The sequence below is a fragment of the Abramis brama genome, assembly GCF_963993115.1.
Source record: "Abramis brama genome assembly, chromosome: 23".
In the NCBI taxonomy this organism is placed as follows: Eukaryota; Metazoa; Chordata; class Actinopteri; order Cypriniformes; family Leuciscidae; genus Abramis; species Abramis brama.
Window position 1 is genome coordinate 8,382,755 of NC_139985.1, and position 22,252 is coordinate 8,405,006.

At 38.2% G+C, this 22,252-nt stretch overlaps 1 protein-coding gene across 3 annotated transcripts in view; it reads right to left on the minus strand.

Annotated features, from left to right (window-relative positions):
• Window positions 1–22,252, minus strand: part of diaph3 (diaphanous-related formin 3) — a 339,063-nt gene that overhangs the window by 257,853 nt on the left and 58,958 nt on the right. For all 3 annotated transcript variants that reach the window (XM_084101805.1, XM_084101803.1, XM_084101804.1), the window contains one exon: window positions 628–758. In XM_084101805.1, the coding sequence (XP_083957931.1) occupies window positions 628–758 (131 nt within the window). The remainder of the gene's footprint in view (window positions 1–627; window positions 759–22,252) is intronic.

Here is a 22,252-nt window from a genome sequence, read left to right on the forward strand (position 1 = left end):
TGCGAAAGAGGAAATTTTTGCGCGTTCGTCCCAGCATCTCACAATAACTGATAACATACGTTGTCTAATTTTATACGCATACGAGTTTTCTGAACACGCTTTAGTATCAGTGCTCGTCTATTTTGTTTTGTTAATTACCTCGTTAGTAAACCAATACATAACTGCAGCACAGTTTGAATCTCCTCCATACTTATTATAAATGTGGCGCTCAAAACTGATTACTGTCCGTCGCAGACTGGGAGGAGCAGTTTGCGCGCAGTTTACCTTCCCGGTACTTTAGACCGCGGTGTAAACGCAGAAAGCAACCGGTCTGGGGCAAAAAAAGTTCCTGGGAAAAAAGTTCCTGGGACAAATTGTTCCAGGTAATTTCGGTGGAAACGCGGCTTTTGAGTATTCAGCAGGCTGCAATATCAAGCTAGCTTGTCAAATTTGAGATGTAAGAAAGCTTTTACGAATGCCTTCCAGTGGAAAAGTGTTTGTGCAACCTGAGCAGGTTTCTACAAAAGACACAGCAGCATAAATATCCTGGTAAATTACATGTCAGAGAGAAAGAGGAAAACTTTGATACAAGAAAACTTGACTAACATATATTAAAATAAATGCTACAAAACTCCTTTACGTGAGTACCTGACTGGGTTGCTGGTGAGTGACACTCTGAGGGAGTCCAGACAGGCAAACAGTCTCTCATCAGTGGCGCCACCTTTCAGCTCAATCAGAAACTCCTGAGGAGAGATTTGACTGCTGCTCCTCAAACTACCCTGTCAGAGAACAATGGAGAGAAAATACTATTAGATGGTCAAACATTGAAACACTGTTTTGTAGATTTCAGTTTTTCCCTATTCAAGTAGACTGGAGCTCTACTTGCATGATTGGAAATTTCTGCCCGGGGCAGTACCTAGAGGGCTGCAGAGTGGACTTGCCTTAAAATAAGATTACATTATGTTTTTTTATAGATTTAAAGGCTCAACGTGTGGTTTGAAAAAAATCACAATGAATGAACAACAAATTCGCATGCTCTGAAAAGAAAATATTTTTCCAACTTAGTCTGAAAATTAGATTTATTATCATTTGTAGGCTATTGAATATTGATCATCTTCTTCAAACTTCTTTTATTAGTTTGAAAGGCTTTTATTTTTTGGAGAAGCCAGCAAATAAACATGCCAAAATTGTGGCTGTCGCTTGCCAAATTTGAGATTAAGAGCTCCTAGAATTGACAAACAAAAATGCAGATAAATAAAATGCACAAATTTCTGCCTATTCAATTACTGACTTAACAAAACTGCAATTACTAGAATTAATTGGCAAAGCTTGTACTAAAACAAATATTGCACATTGCAAAATGAACATTAGTGAACATTCTTATTCTAATGTTTTATTTGTGTATTAAACAATGTGGAAAAAAGGAAAACGAGGAGAAGGATAATGAGAAGTAGTAGAAAAAAGGAGGAAGAGAAGTAGTAGAAGGAGAAGGAGAAGGAGAAAAAGGAAAAGGAGAAGGAGAAAAGGGAGGAAAGGAGGAGGAAAAGGAGAAGGAGAAGGCAAAGAAAGGAAAAGGAGAAGGAGAATAAGAAAGAAAGAGGAAAAGGAGGAATGACAACAACAAACAACAGGAAGAAAAACGAACAAAAATTAGTAAACCTCCACACCTCCCAATGTCATATAAATCCTGTGACATAGATCTAACAGAGACAATAATCATTTTTTTCTTCTGTTTTTGTTATTGTTTGTGGTTCTTGAAGACACTGCATGTTAATGAGGAAAATAATTATGTGTGATTTATCTTTAAGATTTTTTTTCTCTGAACATGCATGCCTTTGCTTGCTTCCACATATTTAGACATTTTTCAAGTAATCTTGCGCAATGGGTGGGTGACAGACTGGTATTGAATACTCATTTGCAAAGTCACAGTTTCGGTTCATATGTCACCAGTAGTGGTGCACGGTTAGATTCATTTAAGGCCAAAACGATACTGATATTTCAAACTCAAGGTCAATCACAAAGCAGCACTTTAGGATATTTCACATGCATTAAGGCTTATAGGAACACTATAGAAGTCAAACTAGTAAAAACCATGCAGCATCACACACGTCACAAATGCATTAAAAAACAAGAGAAATGCAAATACTAGCTTCAAAATAGATCATTATTGTCTATGATTGCTCTTGAGGGTTTGTTTAGGTTAGTAAAGCAAATCACTAAGAATGAAGTAGTTTAGGGGGAGGCACTGCAACAGCAGGATAAACTGTCACTCATTTTCAAGTACAGTCAAGATTTAAATTTCCATCTTTCTTTTAGTGTGCTTTCAGACTTGGTTTGATTATTATCTGGTCTGAACCAGAGTTCAATTGCATTCAACAGCGTTCACATAACCCAAACAAACCAAACTCAAACGTCAATCAAACCCAGGTGCGCACCAATAGTGCTAGTGTGAAAGCACCCTTAGTCAATGAACTCTTCTGGGCTGCCATTTAGCCATTCAAGATAATTACTGTAATTACCTATACATTCATGCTACTCACAATTCAATTAGATTTAATACTTACATTTCAAATGTGTTGTTAGAAATGACCAGCAGAGTTTGGTTATTTACAGGAGACGTTTCACCTCTAGTGTATGTTGGGCGGTGGAGTTTGTGTTCAGCTACCATTATGTAAGATCTCTCTCTCTATCTCTATCTCTATCTCAATCTCTCATTTTCTAACCAGGAATTGTTGATTCTTGTAGCCAGGACACAAACATTGCCAGTGGGAGACAGACACGGTCAGCAGGAGCAGGTCATTACACCACAAGATCAGCCCTCCTTACCCTACCCATGATGCATTGGGCCTGTGGGCTGCTGCCCTGACTGTCCCCTCCGCAGGAGACGGAGGTCTTTATCACCACATGCAAGAGATACAGCTGCTTCCAGGGAAAGACTCTCCACCCATCCCTTGTTCTCTTTCTTTACTGTCCTGTCCTTCCTTTATAGTTCTCCCTTTATCAGACTGCTTTTTGTAACTTGAGGAAAGCAAACATTGTCTTTTTTGCTTCCTTTCCACTCAATAGCTAAATCTTCAGCAAATCCCAGGCAAAATATCAACCCCACACAACATATTTGGGATTTTACAAGAGATTCTGGCTGTTTGTGTTTAGAAGAAAAAAAAGAGAGAGAGACAAAGGAAAATCGTTTTGTTTATCTCTATAGAACCATCTTGTCTGGGCTACTTCACATAATGAGAGTTTCCTTGGATTTTAAATGTGTTCTGCATAGTTTATCCCGTTACTCCCGTCCCGATAATAAAAAATAAATAACACTAAAAATCTCATAGACAACAAAAGATAAAAGTGTCGGATAAGGGCGATGCTCATTCAGGATCAAGCCTGCTCTTTGAAACCTGCATTATCCAAACAAATCTTTACACATGAATATGGCTCGCAGCAACAACATCAAACAAAGAAAGTTTCACATTAAGCAGCCAAGTCATGATCTCACAGCAGAAGCTCCAATCACCTGGTGGCGTCTTCTGTCAGGAATCACAGGAGCGAAGGTAAACATCCTAGAGCATGCCCTGGGTCACGGATCGACCTGTCTGCTTAGTGCTGAACCCTCCGAGCCTGACAACAGGCCAATTAGATCAACTCTGCACAGGTTATGACATTAATAAACCATGAAGCCAAGTTTCCTTAGGTAATTGTAGCTATCACTCCCCTTAAGGTACTGCGAACCTGATTCTCATTAGTTAGTGGTGTGATTTAGCGGACAGTTTCATACAAAGTGACTTACAGTAGACTAATTGAGGAGACAGTCCCAGTGAAGCAACCAGGGTTAAGTGTCATGCTCAAGGGCAAAATAGTGATCGACGTAACATCAACAATTCCTAGGTCCCTAGTGGGGCAGCAAACCAGCATCCTGTGCGCTAACAAGCTCAGATCTGAAAGTATTAAGCTTGCGCTTTCCTACTCTCAATCACATTTCATAGTCGTCTAGACCAGGGATTTTCAATCTTTAAGGACCGGGACACACCAAGCATTTCTAACAGCAAGCATGAGGAGCAAACCCACTATAACTTTAAAAATACTACTGCTATTGTGCCACGTAATATAGTTTTAACCCCTTTAAACCCAAAGATCACCAGCGGCCCTAGATTATTGTTGTTCAACATTCACATCATGTTTAAAATAAAATAAAACAACTCTTAATTTATCTGGACAAACTTAGTATCATTAGAAAGATGTAAGACTCCAGCTTCGATATTTGACCACTGTTTATGATAAAACTTGGTTGCAGTGACAAATTCTTAATTTATGTCAGGAGTGCAAAATAATCAACCTGTAATTCTTGATATTTTGAATAGAATAACACAAATTCATATTCAGTGAATTCTGTTTGGTACATAAAAAAAAACCAAAGAAATGTTTTTACACGTAAAACATGAAGCTATAAATACATGATTAAGATAGTAAATGATATTATGTGATTTTAATGTTTGTTTGTTTTTTTATAACAGGTTTACATGAGAAATTCTAAGCAGGAGCAGCGATTCTTATAAAAGGCTATAAATAAATTTTCAACAACATAAGTTATTGCAAATACTCATTGGTGGGTTAAAGTGAGTTTTAAGTAAAAGCAAAGGATTAATCGTATAAATTGTCTGATGTGGAGATGATAGTTGTGGCTCAGGTGCAGTTATATTTCACAATGTATTTTGTCAAAAGAATTTCACTTAAGTTCATAAGAAAAGTTTTGTTTTGTTTTCTAGAAAGACTATTTATAATAGGTGGATAAATTATTATTGGGATCAAAGCGATGTGGATGGGAAAGCCACAATGCCAAAATAAAGGCTAATAGCCTTAAAAAAATAATAATAAATGAAGCAACACCATCGGTGCTCGATGATAAAATGATAAAAGAGTAATGAAGATTAGGTCTCATTCTTGACAGAGGTGTGAAAGGATTGTTGAACAATCGAAACATAAATGGAGCAGTTCGCCACACCAGATATAAACTGCAAGGCAGCTGCTTTTTATAAAAACAGCCATGATAAGGTATTAGAAAATTCAGTTTTAGAGATAACATTCTCAGATTTTGAAAGAAAGAAAGAAAGCAAAAAAGCAAGCAAGCAAGCAAGCAAGCAAGCAAGCAAGCAAGCAAGAAAGAAAGAAAGAAAGAAAGAAAGAAAGAAAGAAAGAAAGAAAGAAAGAAAGAAAGAAAGAAAGAAAGAAAGAAAGAAAGAAAGAAAGAAAGAAAGAAAAAAAGAAAAAAAACTGTCTATTCTGTTCTGGTATGCATTGGCTTGGCTTGCATGAGATATCATTATATATTCTGAACAGTTAAATAGACGATATTAATGTTCTGCCATTTGAGCATGAATAGACTGAACTTGAAAACTTTGTTAGATGATTTGTTTGTTCTGATAAAATGATTTTGGCAAGCTCAAGCCATCCCCTGCTTTTCCTGTCTGTTCTGTCCTCTGCAATATTGTCTATAATTACATGCAAGCGGAAAAAAGCAGCGCATAAGCAAATGTCAGACATGCTTAGGGAATTGATCATCCATTTAAAGGACAGGTCACAAATGCCTCTAAAATGCCAGAGCCTCTCCCATCCAATCAGGGTGGAGAGCATCTGAGGGCATAAAAAAAACATCAAAATGTCCCCATCAACCTGTTCCTGTGGTTGTGATAATTAACAGTGTGTTATGGTCAAATGTCACAACACGGAGTTTGAGCCAAAAAAATTCCAAAAATTCCAAAAAGTCTTGGAATTGACGATGCCTTATCTGCCACTGATCCACAGATAATGATGATAATGTTAATGATGGGGATGATGGTGATAACGAAGGATATTTGGATATTTTTGGGAGAAAAAAACAGTTCTAAACTCAAGTGGCAATTTCTAAGAAATGTAATTGTTGGTGTCATGTCGATTTCATGCATTCAAAAATAAATGAAATAATACTATACAAATTAAAATAATTAAATAAATTTTGCATATACTTTGAATACACTTGAGTGTACATATCCTAATCATTACTTGCAAACAAGTTTTCAAAAATATTTTGTACACCCATGCACAGTTAATATATTTGTTAAGGTAACAAAAAAAATTAAAAAGCACTTTGATTTGGACAAAAATTATAAATATTAATAATAATATTTTAAAACAAAACTGCTTAACTGCATTTTCCCCAAGAATAAATAATAAAAAGAAAAGTTATCACTAAAGATTCTAAAAGCTTTTGTTTTCATCTTTGACCAAGAATCACATCACTGACCCCTGTGACTAATAGCAATCTCAACATGTGAGAACTGTGAGTTTTTCCACAACAAGGGAATGTACAGTTGCCCAGAATGTGGTGAAAAGGGCCAGTCCTCAAGGATGTCAGTGTGTGCATGAGTTCTTGCTGCGTGCTGCACATTTGATTTCACTGCTCGAGTCCTATGGGAGCTCATTTAATGTATCAGGTGTTGAGCTTTTTGTGGAGCAAATATCTGGGACATGCCCCCACCTTCCTTACTGCCATATTACTGCCATACTAAAAAAAAAAAAAAAAACATCCTAAACCGTCCTAAAAAAATAAATAAGATAAACTGTGTCTCTAGAAGTGGCAAGATTGCCAATTAATAACAAAAATTAAATAGCTCAGTATCTCTCTCTATCCCTAAGAGCAGAAAATAAAACGAAATCTAGAGTGTGCGTGTGGCAGGCACGCGCCAAGGCGGTCAGTCCCCGGGAAACATGGCCGTCTGCCCAGGTCTTCTCCTGCATGTCGTTTCTGGGCAAGTTTTTCCCCTGGTTCACGTTATGATTCATAATGAGCCAAATCATCATTACCCATCGAACCCTGAGATGCATAAATCACACACGCACACACACTGAAAGCGGCCCAGCAAAACCCTTTAATGATTGTACTAATCTTACACCAGAGGAGCGCAGACTTTGGCCTCTTCACAGTTTAACTCTGGAAGCATCATTCACAACTTTTCTCTATAATAACAAAAAAATATTTTGAAGAATTCAATTGTCTGCACATAGTGTCCAAAGCAATACTGGACCTCACTAAATTTCTTTGTATGGACAAAACACAAAAAGTAAAACTTTTCTTGTGTTCAACAGAAGAAAGAATTACAACATATGGTTGAGTAAATGATGACAATTTTCATTTGTAGGTAACTATCCTTTAGGGAAGAAGTCTAGGTCACATTTTATCTAAAGGTGTAGGCTAGATGCTATATTTCCTTCTACTGCCATGCGATTATACAAATCATTACAATGAAAAATGTCAAAGTAGTTTACTGACTCGATGAGATTGCACATCTTTGAGACCTTTAAGGGTTTTAAAGCTGCAATCTGGATTTTGATGACATTTATTTTGGACTAATTTCAAATTGACTTCACGATTCCACTTTGAGCAAACTGGTTGTGAAGCCCCTGTCTCTGGCAGTACACAAGTTTCTATGATTTTAAAATAAAGTGCTTAGCCCCAGGCTTTTCTAGAAGGTACTAGCATATAATGTGGTTTTCTCTCTTTAAACCGCACCTCAGCACAAACTCAGAAAAATATATATCCAACCCTTTCATCTGTGAAGTTTAATATGTGTCTCTTTCAAAATAAACTTCCAACTTCCTTGGGTTATTCTGCACGGTATTAGTCTCCCAGATGAATTGCTAAGGAATATGTTTGCCCTGAGCATCAGATGGCCTGCTAGTGGACAAGCCACTGGGGAGCACTTCAACACTGACTCCCAATTACAGACTGGGAATGAATGTCCACATCCTGATATCAAAGCAGAGGGCCACTTTGGTTGGAGAGAAAACAAGATCTAAGAGCTCGGAAGAGAATGTGCGCATAGGGCCTTTAATGACTAAGGATTTCAGGGTGTTGTTGTACCGAGACACAATGTACTCGAGCCCCATTGTCCATTCCCCGTTTCCATTCATACTCTCTCCTTCCCTCAGTCCTAATGATTCATCATATTTTCTGGTGCGAGTGGGAGGTCTGCACTGTCTAAACAGTATCTTACATTATTGAGATACAAACCACGCAGGAACTTCTCCATTTAGTGCCTTTAGAGATGGCATTAAGCAAAGAGCGGAAAGAGAGGAGCGCCGATACAGCCCTCTCCATCAACACAAAGGCTAACCTTAATGCATAATGCAAATGAGCACGGCAGCAATGGCTTGGCTCTCCTTTCAGCGCTCTGATATAATTAAGAGCTCTGGGGCCTGACTATTTGGGCCCGAGAGAGGACTTTTTTCCTCACTTCTTTTTTCTTTTTTTTTCTTTTTCCTTCTCTCTCTTCATCCCACTTTCTAACATCCTGAACATGTGTATTAAATCACCATCTTGTAGAGGTACTTATGGTTGCCCCAACAGAGTTAGAGTAGCTTTTATCATATCAAATCGGAGAATTATTCTGTGATCTATATTTAATTAGACGCGCTGACTCTTTGTGAACGGAACAACAGTCCCATTAGTCTCCAAATTTCCATTTCCAAAATAGAATCAGACACTGCTGACCTTCACTTGTACGGGCAGAAGAAAGAAAAGAGACACTAAACAAGAACACAGATGAGTATCTGTAACAACACTCGAGAGTCATTTGCTTTTCATAAGATAAACTGATGGCATATCTAATGGCATGGCAAAAAAAAAAAAAAGAAAGAGAGATCAAGGCAATGACAAACAAACAAAATAAAATACACATGAAATTATATAAAATATTAAATAAAATAAAAATCACTTTAAACGTCAACTTTTCAAGTTTCAAAAAGAACATTAAATATAATTGTGATTCAGCTTCTTTGACTTAAAAACAATACGGCGCTGTCATCCAGCTGAGGTGATGGACCAGAGGGAACATGTTTTATTATGAGAAAGAGTCTGAGCCCAGTGGAGACTTCAGTCAAAGTCTGCAATTGTATGGTGCCAAAAACAGAGACGTTTTGACAAGATACAGCCCATAAAGCTTGTCTCCCATTATGTCCTCAAGCAACTCTATCAAAAGACAATTTTTCACAATACAAAGACTACAGTAGTGTACTTCACTTGCCTAGCAATATATCAAGGGTCCAGGCCACACAAATGGCCTCATGTGACAGTTCACGCACAGAATTTGCACTAATTTCAGTGCCTTTCATTCATTTCAATTCAATTTTTTCATTCATTCACTGCCCCTTGTTTTAGTAAATAGCTTGGTTAGTTTAATCATGCTGTCAGTTACCATGAAAAATAAAATAATCAATTCAACAAATAAATGAAATACAAACATCCTTTTCCTCCTTAAATCAGTGTAGAAAACGAGTCTACAGATTTAAAAAAAAAAAGGAAAAAACACATAAGACCAGAACTCTGGTCATCTACCAGATTCTGATCCACAACATGAGTTTCTGCAGCTCACAGACAGCTGACACAGCATGCAGAATGTGAGGAGAGATGCATGGAGAAGCATGACATGGCCTGGGGTCTGTTGGTGGGTCTCGTATCAGCCCTGACTCAAAGCACACTACGGGAGAGAAGCTTGCCTCTATCCAAAGTTGATAAAACAGAGTTAAACAAAGTGACAGCAGCAGAAAGCCTATAACGTGCAAGGTGGAGACTGTGCATCCGTTTTCTGACTGAAGGAACTGTAAACATACACACACTCTGGCTGGGCTTGTTGTGCAGCTCTCCAGTGCCATCTAGGGGTTACAAAAAATGTAAGAGGGAAATACTGCTGATGAGTAGGATATTAAAACTAAAAGGAGATAGTTAACAGACTTTAGCAAAAAGTTAACTACATCAGACACATTCACTTAAATAGCATTCATATACCACAGACTGACTTAAGCGGTTTTGGGAGTACTTTACTAAATCAAAAAATTATGGAATTTAGAAACAGGCATGTTGAAATATAAGTATTTTCATCTTTAGCTTTCATGGGTTTAATGGATGTATAGCAAGTGATAAGAGATAGTTATTTGGCTGATGCAACAACAGGTTGCTAAAATGGTCTAATCACAATCACAGGAGGCTATTGCACAAAGTTTATACTGATCTTTCTCCAAATGTCCATTAAGCCTGACTAATATTCAAATAAAACTTTTCACAAGTATCCACTCTCACTGAATCCAGAAAAATTTTCAGACAACAATAATCAACTGTTTCCATACAGAGGTTTTGCAAATAAATGATAAGCTATACTGCCCCTCAGTGGTCATCGAATAAGCCAGATCAAGCAATCAGCCAATCAATCAATCAAAATACAATGAACTACAAGCAATATCACAAGAACCGAACCTAAAAAAATACAGTATTGTTCCGAATATAAGAATTGTTCCGCACCGGGGAGGTTGGCGTACGGGTGTCTCAGTGCGTGGCCATGGGTAAGAAATGAGGGGCCTCGCTGGTGGATATGTTCAGCTCTTTGGGGATATCCAGTGCCTTTAGATGGATTATGGCTCTGGTTATAGGCAGCACCTCGTTTTTTTTGTTTTGTTGTTTTTTGTTTTTTTTGGGGTGCGTGCTGGCTGGCGTAGTTGCCTATCGATTTCTTCGACACGTTCACTTTTAGGACCACGGTAAGCTTTTCTTCAACTGTTAGCATTTTTAGACTTAAGAAAAGTTACTAAAAGTAACTAAGAAAGTTACTACTTTTATAATGCATCTGTGCCCTTTTTTAATTAATTGCCTCAGTTCACATTTATTGCAATTCCATGAAAAAGAGTGACAAGTACACATTTTCAAAATATCTCTTTTTGTCTTTCACAGAAAAAATTAAGTCAAACAAATATGGAATGACGAGTGTGGAAAAAAAAACAATAGCAATTTTTATTTTAGGGTGCACTATTCTTTTAATAAAAGTAACCGTTTCACTCCATCTATTTACCGATGTGATGCTGAGACCAGCGTGATCTTATATAGCCTTTATTGTAAACCGTTACAGTTGAGAGCAATTAGGAGGCGTTTAGCATTCTTTGTTTGCTGTGTACAATTGTTGACAGGCAGGCATTTGTTTTACTCTGCTAATAATCGATCTGTTTAACAATCAATCAATCATTTTAATTGTGGTTTCAGCAGCGCCTGAAACCTGGAAACTGAGGTGCCATTAGAAAAAAGGTTTGATCGATGGAGGGTTGCAGGCATGGCACTCCACCCCACCACCAAACTGATGACCTGAAAGTGAGGGCAAAATATAGCAAGCACCCATCTTTATGGAAATACTCCTGTTTTAATGCATGTTACTAAAATGAATGTGAATTTTGTCTTATCCAGATGCTGATAATTACACAGCTCTCAAGAATGCTGTACATATTCAAACACGCACACCAGACGAAGGAACCACTTTCCAATCTACGCCTACATCCGTCAAAATCCAATTTATAAAGTGAGTGTAGGAAAGTCAGGCTTGATGTTTCTCAGAGTCCGCAGTACATCTATACAGGGGCATCAAAACTGACAAACAAAAAAACACTCCCCCTACCCCTCAAAAAAGCCTGACAGTTTCCCAGTGCATACACAGATGTACGCTTCTAAAAAGCCTGACAGGCTGAGATCTTCTCAGACATATATACGGAAAGCCCTTGCTCATCTTCCACCGCTGTGCTGACAAGAGCCCTCTGCCTCAGTAAATCTGTAGGCCACATCACCGGGATCGAGAGAGGAAAAGTGTGGGCATTGTATCGCGCCCCAGCACCAGAACTGCATGTACCTTTCATCACACAAGGCCCTACAGCGTGGCATTTTTCAACCTATTACCTCTCATTATAGCGCCCAAGCGGGAGTGGGGAGCATCTCTGAAACACACAGAGATAATTCGGCTTCTCTTTATGCTCACTCTAGTAAGAAGCACAAAGAAGAAACAACGAAACAAGAATGTGACGTCCATGTCAAGCAAACCTGACCCTCTTTGTATTTTGTGAGAGACCTCTGCTGGTTTTGAGGTGTGAAGTAGAGACATGCTGTAGAACCTGTAGACTTCAAATCACATAGCATAACTACGTATGAAAAAAATCCTAAAGAATTGAACAATTCTGGCTCTCCAACAATCGATCTGTACTATTTCAATTCAGCTCAATGGATTAGAGATGCGCGGATGGTCTATTATTTCAACCGCAACCGCATCACAAAACTCATCATCCGTCCGCCATCCATCCGCACTAACGTTTCTAACCAATTTTCAAAACCGCACCCGCCCGCCATCCGCTGATTGGGCGATGCAAGGCGCTGCTGATGACAGCCGCGAGACTAGAAAGCTCTTACCTCAGAATATCAGCTGTGAACCTGACCTTATCTGATAGGCTACTGTAGCCTACAATATTTTCATTGTATGTAGCCTAATAGAAAACGCATTTTTGCACATCATTTCAACATGCTGCTATTTAGTCTACTAATGAATGCCTATTTCACTTTATTTTTTAGCAAATAGATAGAAAGCTCGAATAAAATAACAAGTCATTTACATTATAGGCTAATTAACTCTATGCACTTTCATGTCAGGGTGACGACTAGGACTAGCCTGCTCTGAAGACTCCCGTTAATTTTGAATGCACGGGAAGAGAGAGGGCGTCTTTTTCAGGCACAGTGCAATTCATTTTATATACCAACAACAGACCTAACAATCATATAGTAAACTATAGAGCCTCGATATTAAAGAAACGCCGACTCTATTCATTCCGAAATTCGATTAAATTCCACCGCACAACAGTGCACGTTCACATGTGGCTAATTGTCCATAACAACCCCAAAACGGACGTGAGCGCTCTGAAAGCGGCACGACTGCTTTAAAACTTTCACAGAGACCTCAAACAGAACAGCTGCCTTTCTTTAAATTGAATTTCGTTTTGTATTAATTATATCTTAATTTTAATCAATGTTTAATGAACCAATTGCCTGGATTTAATAGCCTAAATAAGTAGTAAATATCAGACAATAGATAATCACGACATGGAGGCGCCGGCGAGTGAAATCAGCTCATAAATCAGAGTCTCATAAATCAAATCAAATCAAGTATATTTGTATAGCGCTTTTCACAATACAGATTGTATCAAAGCAGCTTCACAGTATTAAAATAAAATAATACAACAAGGTTTGTTTCTGGAATTTATTGATTGATAAAATAAAATTAAATATCCCCAAAATATAAACGAATATAAATGAACCGAAACTCAGCGTATAGCCTAATGCACATTCACATTCACGGCGTATAGACACATTTAGACGCATTCATAATCATTACTTTTACCGGTTCTTTGTGGCAAGCTTTATGCGTGTGGTCGTGCGCTTGAGTGCGGCTATACGTAAACGTTCATTATCCTGTAGGCTATATAAGGGGCGATTTCTCAACGAATGACTTAAATTAACAGCCTTCTAGTCGACTAGAAAAAAAAAAACTTTTGGTCGGAAGCAGCCCTTATTCCACATATTTTCGAACCAGGGCCAGGCATCAGGACATCTGGTTTGAGAGAGCGACCCTGCGGAATGAACGAGCGAAATATTCAGAAATGCGCTCTCCATTTACGAGCTCTGATCGGAACAAACCCAAACCTCACTGTCTGCTGAACTTGCGCAGAACATCAAAATATAACCAGCTTTTTAAAATGTTTTTTAAAAACTAAACACTATTTTAGCACAAATTATGAGCATATTGGCGATTTTTTATAATTATTGACAAAATTAGAATATAGCCTAGTAAAGTTTTTTTTTTCTTTTTAGTTTTGGGTGGGCCTGTTGAAAAGCGGAGCCGTGCCTGAGCTACAGGACATCGTCTTTTAAAACATAACCTGCGCGAAAGAGAAAAAAAAATGAATGCATCATTGTACCCAGCACTTCTGAAAATGCACTTCCGAATGCGTCTCTGTCCCCACTCCCCAGCACATTTCAAACCAAACTGACGCCCATGCTTTATTGATATCTCTATCAGACAATGCCTTTTTTTGGATGTAGGTAGGCTATAGTCAGATAACAATATTTAACAATGTATAGGCTACATATATTTTTCATTTGATGGTTCAACCGCCCGCCAGCCGCCCGAATTTAATTAAATTTTTATTTTTTGTCACGTCATCCGCCCGATCCGCGGTTTATCCGCGGAGTCCGCGGCTGTAACCGCCAACCGCGCATCTCTACAATGGATGCGCAGTGTACCTGTATTTGACGTACTGTACCATAAACTCTAAAGTGCCGTCGCTTTGCTGAGAGCTGTGTTTCTCGCACACACGCAGAGAGTGTGAGTCTTACATACCATGCAAAATCAACATGATACATGTAAACGATATTCTTTGTTGTATTTTCCTGTCGAAATAATGGCATTCATTTGGAATTATTCAGCTTTTAAGAACAAGCAGAAGACTGCATTCTCCGGTAGTGGCGGGAACTAATGTGCAAACAGCAATCTCATTGGCTAGCGCTTACCTATTATCGTCCCGGTTTTGATTTCAGCAAAATAGTTAGAGCGAACGCTGACAACGTGATTAATATTCATGAGCCCAGCAGCTCATCAATCCTTACTGCCTTGTATATTGTTATTAGTAGTAGAATTAGTAGTAGTATTATCTTTTAATAATCATTACCATTATCTCTTAATATCTTTTTTTTTTACAGAAACGCTGAATGAACAACAATATTCTTAAGCACCATCACCAGTCCTAAGTTCAGTTAACCGTCATATTCTCCTAATTTCCAGTTTACACACATTGTTTTTGGGGTCCATTTGGGATTTTTACAGAGCTATTGTATAAAAAAAATATACATTTTTAAATATACAAATGATATATCTTTTTTGTTTACTTCTCAACTATACGTTTATGCTGTGTTTACTGTGTTTATGCTGTAATTACTCTACACCACTACTGTAACGGTGTTGGTGGTCGTTGAAGGCACAAGACGAAGATGAAGGTACAACAATGTTTATTTAAACTAATACAGGCAGAACAGGCACAACTAACACAAACGAGAACCGACCAAGGACTGAACAGAACAGGGAGTATAAATACACAGAAGGAAACTAACTAGACAGGTGTAGAAGGCAAACTAATTAGGGACAAACGAGCACAGGTGCAGATAATCCATGACATGGGGATGACATGGTGGTGACATAACGCCCCCCTCGGATAGGCGCGTCCTCGCGCCGTAAAGACGACAAGAGAAGAAAAAAGAAAAAAGGACGGAGGCTTCGGCGGAGGGCGTGGAGCTGGTGTGGCGTGAGTCGTTGGTGGAGATGTATACCATGGTGGAGCTGATGGTGGGAGGAACCAGGGAGGAGTATTAACCAAGGGGGCGGACGGAACCCTGGGGACGATCGGCGGAGGCGGAACCATGGTGAGTGGTAGAGGAACAAAGAGGTTGACGGAACAGGGCGACATCGCTGGTTTGGAAGGTTGGCGCTGAGCCGTTGGGTCGCGGGACTGAGGTGATGACGAGGACTTCCATATGCTCATTGTCAGAATTTGGAGACAATAAGCATATGAACCGTTGTGCCATGCTGCTTGTATTTATCACCCAGAAAAAATTCCCCTCCCCGCACCCAAAACCGTCTGGTCTCATCTGTGGATGAGAATCCAAAACGAGGACTAGTGGGACCTCGCCCTGCTCCACTTCACAGACGCTGAGTGAAAGGAGAATTTTAGAATGATGGGACACTCATTTATATGACACTTTATTCAACATGAAGAAAAGCTTGTTCCGCACGTCATACGTCATTAAGCTATTTCCACGTCATTGCACATGCGCAGTCCTTTCAGTTTTGGTTTTCAATCCTATCAAGTGTTTACATGTTCTCTCAATCGGATTACAAAAGGAATAAACCACCCCTTTCAATCGGATCGAAATTTAATTTGGATCAAGCTCAATCGGATCGATTAAGGTGTTTACATCAAGGCTTTTCAGTCCAATTGAGCCGTCAATCCGATAACTAACGGTTTATTTGGTTGCATGTAAACGTAGCCATTGATTCATCTAATCGACTTGCTTGTACCATCATGTTTAACTTTTACACAAGCTGACAGTTCCCTGAGGTCTTTATAAGACAGCTGTGACATTTTTTTGGTCAAATAGTGTTCTGTGCTCGTCTGTGAAGCCAACCAACGACAACAGTTTATGCTTTGCTCGAACTTTTGCCATTGCGTTAGAACCGGTTACACTGTTGTCGCTTGCAAAAACCAAATGGCGGTGCCATGGGTGGAAGCGTGCAGATTAAGGGGCGGAAATATTATAATAAGATCCCCTTCCTACGTCAGAAGAGGAGTGAAATCTGATCGGCTTATTTTTTTACATGCTTGCAGAGAAAGGCTTACCAAAACATTTACTGGGTTGTCACTTTTCACGTTTTCTGTGTTGGTAGATGGACAGGGGACCCGATTATAACGCTTAAAAATGATATGTCCCCTTTAAATATAATGTTCCTTATGGTGGTGATATTTGATTATCATTGTGGCTGATGCTATTACATTCTTATAATGAATGCAGGAAAATAATAACTACAATCAAAAATGAAAGAGGTGATGGTATACCAAGAGTATTCTCATTGCCTGTAGCACAAATTAGAAATAATTAATAAAAAAAAATGATCAGGTCACATAGCTACACACCCTTATTCTAAAGAAGTGTGTGGTCAGTTAAAATGGGCCTCACGATTGTGTCTTTAATTGCTTGTGCCCTCTCTCTCTCTCCATTCGACTGCTATACCTCCATTGTCACCATCACAGCTCATTGTCATGCAAAAGCCTGATTCATTAAAATGCACTCCATTACCAAACCTACAGTGTAATTATTAGATAAAGAATTTATCACATGCACCGAAATGCAAATCAAAAAGGTGTTCTTTCTCTCTCCATTAAAGTAATTGGTTTGCAAACACAGCCTTTCAGCAATGGCAAAAACTCAATTGAGAGTAGATTGTGGAAAGGCTATCCTGGCCTTGTTAAACCTTGGAGGGAATTACAGGACTGTGCTTATGGGAGTTAAAGCATCAGGGGACGAAGAGGAAGAAAACAGACAAAAGATACGGCTGTATATTTAACAAGTGAAAAAAAAAAAAAACTGTGGCATCCTTTTTCTCTCTTTGGTCAGAGTTGAAGAGCAACACACTACAGAGTTAGGAAGAGTTAGGGTGAAGATGAGGGAGATATCATGCCTGTCTTATTTCATTGTGCACCTGCAATTTTCAAAAAAGCTTTTGTCGTCAATAGAATTCACGTTTATTCTGCAATTATCTCCTGAACGCCACAGGGGGTACATTACAGTAAAAATTGAGCTATTATAATACCTTTCTTTAGAAATTGTTCCTCGAAAAGGCAGACAACCACAAGATGCGCAATTAGTCAGAACAGAAATTATTTTTCAGCAGCATGATGCGGTAAACAGGTGCACAACAAAAAACTGTTTTAGACGTCTTTCAGAACCAAAATAGCTGGAAGTGTTCAAAGGTGAAGTCGGCACCTTTTGCAGCAGCTTAACCACTGAAAAGAATTGACTTGGTTTAAGGGCTTGCATTATTTACTAAAGAAACTGAAAAACACTAATTTTTTTAATCAATCAGGTGCAGCCTTTCAAGACTAAAAACTAGAGAGACATAAATATTCATGTATCGCTTTATCTGGTTTCAACAGTACTTATTGAAGTATTAAAATAACTATGAAGAGACCTTGAAGAGGGAATAGGGGAAAAGGAAAAGGAAAAAAGAGTTTGTAATATGCAGACTTCTCATTAACGCATTAATGGCAGCATTAAAACAGGTGCTTAAACAGGTGCTTAAATAAAAAAACTCCCTAATGAGTCAAATGTTTACGTTATTTAAAAAACTGCTTAGAAAAACTATATAAAAATATCAATAATAAAATAAATGCTCATCTTCGTACTTTTTTTTTTATTCATTATAAACCACAACAAATGAAACGTTCTGCATAATCTGCCTTTCAATCAGTGCTAGACTAAAATGAGCTCACGCATCTTTCATAACCTTTAAACCTAAGACCTAATCCTTCAAAGTTTTCTATCGGAAGTATAATATCACTGTATTAAATGTAATTGTGTAAAACTGTAAAAACATTAGATGTTCTTTTTAACTTAAACTTTTACCATTAGTAATATCCACATTATCTGTTTCAGGTTGGGTAATTGAGACTCTCTAAGTACGTTTTATAACACTAAGGGGGAAATTAACAGGGCATGATTCTTTTACAAATGTTCTTATGCCTGAGATTTAATCCAAAATATAGAATCATATCTGTTTAACTCAATACACCCTCTCAGGTTCCTCTCCTTTCTAAGAGCTCAGTGCAAGATCTGTGAACTTCAAGAAATTTAGATTAAGCCATAATTTAAGAGGTAAGGTGTGAGCTACACTTAAAAGGTGTGTAAATGTCAAGTGCTTTAATACAGCCATAAATAAAAGAGATAAAATAAAGAATATGAATCTTGTGTCACATACAGCCGTGGCACAGATGTGTCTATCTGCAGGAATTAAGAGATTATAGCGAAATCTCACCATCACTTTTATGGCAGGCTCACAGCAGATAGCGCCTAATTCCTGTCTGGAATCCGTTGGGGTCAACCGTCGACAAATGGCGAAGTGGAATTTGCGGGTTATTGGCAGAGGATCTGTAATAGGGCTGACATTTACCATCAGCCTCTCCCTGATAATAATGACCATTTCTCTGTGAAACACAAAAGGAAAGCTGTCCCGAATATGATAAATGAGAAGTTCATAAGTGAGGATCAGTCAAGGACAGGAATTAACTTAAGGTAAGAAGAATTTCAGAGTGGATAGCTCCCCTTCAACCTGTCCTAGGGCTTCTATGAGTGCTGAAAATGTCCCGCTTGCAACCCTTTCAAAGGCAGGTCAATGGCAAGAGATAATTAGCTGTAACATATGATTAGCTGCATAAAGACATTATAAAATGGACTATCCTGAGGGCAATGAAAGATGTTTCAGCACACACACACTCTTGAAAGACGCAAGAAGGTGAAGAAGGTGCTCTCTAAGCCTGAGAGAAGACACAGAAAATGATTTCAATAATCCTCTTAAATCGGTTGTGGTCAACAACCGATAAATGGCCGATAATTTTCTATAACATTTTGTCTAAAAAAAAAAGAAAAAATATTTTTTTACAGTGTATAGTATGATTAGCGGGTTTGCGTTTTTGAGGCTTGCGTAGAGATAACGGGTAATCGTTTGCACCTTCGAACCTATTTCAGGGAGTGCGTTCTCGAGACACCATGCACTGATTTGTGCGGATGGGCGGCCGGAGCGCATTAAGGGTTTTCCTGTTAGAATGGTGTTGTGTTAGCGGCCCCTAAGTTAATAACTAATGATCTTTGCAACAGAAGTGAAATCAATCAATCAATCAAAACTAACTTTAGCTGGACAATAACTTTATCCTAGAGCTGTTGTAAAGCCTAAACAATCTGTTACGGTCCTAACAATCCTATTATCACAGTAAAGCTGCTTTGAAACAATCGATATTGTTAAAAGCGCTATATAAATGACTTGACTATAGTATGATAAATGGATATACATTTTGAGATGAATATCTAAATGTAAAAAGAGAGAAAATGAGCATGCACAATGAAACATCCAATATCAACAAATACCAATAAAATATGAAGGATTATTGATTTTATTTACAAACGTATTCAATCGTGGTGGGTGGCAATTGGAAAATATGACCATTAATATAATCAATTAACAATTAACACCCAGAAAACACATGCAAGTAAAGATGCCATTTCCACATCCAGTAGGCAGTCAACTGAGGAACTGAGTTACAGGCAAGGCAGGAGAGACAGATCAGCTCACAAAGTCTCAATAACACAGCCGAAAAGCCCTGCTGAACTCTAGAATGTTCTTCACTGGTCACTTCACATTGCCAGTCGCCTGAGCTTACCCTTTGCCTCCCAAAGCAAATTGGTTTTAAGGACACCCTCTGGTGTTGATGCGTTTCAGGTTTTAGACAAGTAAATGCAGTTTTGATTGCTTGCCTATGTCCAGCAGTGACCTCTCTGCATCCCGCTGGTCAAGAGAATTAAGAAGCGAATAGAATGACACTGCTTCCCCAACCAAGCCCACAGTAAAAGCTCACAGCCTGTACTAATAAAGCTTGCCAATCTGGCAACCGCTGAGCTTTTCATTTCTCTAGTCTCAGCGATGAAAAACACTTGCTGTGTCCACAGCTTAAGAACCCAAGACTCCACTGACATTTACTCCAGAAGAGAGGATGGTGTTGTGTCTACAATGACGAGGCAGTCGCATTGTAATAAGATTGTGTGTGTGCATTAAGGCTGTTTGTGTGAACAAGCAGCCAAACATGGCTGTTTTTCATAAGACTTTACCGTCATTTCTGATATCCTATTAAAGTACTTGCCTAAAAACCTTAACAGAGATGTGTGAATGGAAAACTTATGCAGCTGACAATCTGACACAATATGTGTGTTTCAGAGTGTTTAGGATTCATAGAGGGAGCTGATGATGGTCTGGACAATTTTGGGTCTGGATATTTCAGAAAAGATTAAAATGTCCCCTCAACACACAGGATGAGGTAAAAAATGTTAAAAAGAACTATATAGTTCTATAAAGCCAAGGAAAGCACTTCTATGGCCTCAGATTTGTACAATCACACTTCCAAGAGAAATTGTAAGTTTTGAGCAAAGAGAGTCGCCCGAGTAAAATGAGGAGGGGGTCAGATGAGTAGATGAGAAGGCAATGTGCGTTGTCAGCTATAGCACATTAAAAATCACTTCCAATTAATTCCTGTCACTGTTAGAGAACTGAACGCCTATGTAGCATTTTACAGTAAGGAAGCTAATTGGGTGTTTTCAAGAGTAAGAAATGGGTTAGAGGCAAGAGACCTATAGTAATGTAAGTAAAGCACAGACAAAAGATCAAATTAAATTAATGCTTGAACCATGCAGTGATGTGAATTATATATTTATTTTCAAAATAAATACTTCAGTGGAAAATTCTTATGTTTGTAAGGTTGTGAATAAATTTAAAACTTTTTGCAATTCACTGGCCACAATAATACTTTAAAACTGCAGAATAGAGGAAATGTAAAAGGTTTTCCTCAACACAAAAAGTACAAACTATCCTAAAATAGCTTAGGAACACAAATGTGAAACTGAGTTGCAAAGGGCTGGGCAATAGCCTACATTAATATATAAAATAAATAAACCCCAATATGTTTTATTTCTTTTGACAACATTCAATATGCACCTCAGTTTTTACATATTTGCTCTGACGCCATTAAAAATATGGTGTCAAAACATATTGTGCTCATACTTAAACTTAATGTAGATATTTTTTAAATACTATGAATAAAAAACTATTACGAAAAAAAAACTATTACAAATAAATAAAAAGCCTATTAAAAAGACTTTATAAATCACCAGCAAACCTCATATTGTGAATATTCAACACATCGTACATACAGTCCAAGGCTATACCATTCTAATGTGAATTGTTTTGGGGGGGGTTTAAATCAACAACACACCTACAGTACAGTGTTTTTCAACAACTAGCCTATGTGATATCTAAAATATGTGGAGCTGCAGTTTACAAGAAAAATAACATGAGGACGCAAGGTCCTGTCAACCTGCATCAGCCAGACTGGCTTCTCTGGAAGTGGTCGTTTTCTACAGAGTACCAAGCTATGTTACATCTGTGTAGACAATCACTCACACCTGTGTACAGCTTATTGTATTCATCTTCATCACCACTGGCAGCTCCTACTGATGCACTGGATCACTATAGGTTGGGATGAGATGTGGGATGTTGTGCATTTGTGGTTGGGGACTACAATAGCAAGAGCAAAACAAATGCTGAGAGAAACAATACTCACAGAGGAACATATGCTTTGGTTTGTTTTGATGAGTACAACTCTATGGGAATAATCGAAGGTGGACTTTTTATATAGACCTTGGGGAAACTCATTATTGCTGAAGGTACCAAATGACAGCCATTCAACCATCTCATCTGCATAACTAAATAGAGTTATACAGTAGAAAGACATTTAGCAAATGAGACTTTTGCATGGAAAACATTATACTGATTAGAATTTTGTAATCCAATAAATTGAAAGGAACAGTTCACCAAAAGAAAATCTGTCATCATTCACAAACACATTCTAAACCACTATGACTACATTCAGCAATCTAATTTACTGAAAGTCTTCCCCTCCACCAAAGCTTACAAATATGTTGAAGTTGAATTAAGTCATGCCAAGTTTGATGACAATACTGAGACACAAGAATCAATGTTAAATGTCACTAATATCAAACTTGGTCCAGCACGTTGGATGC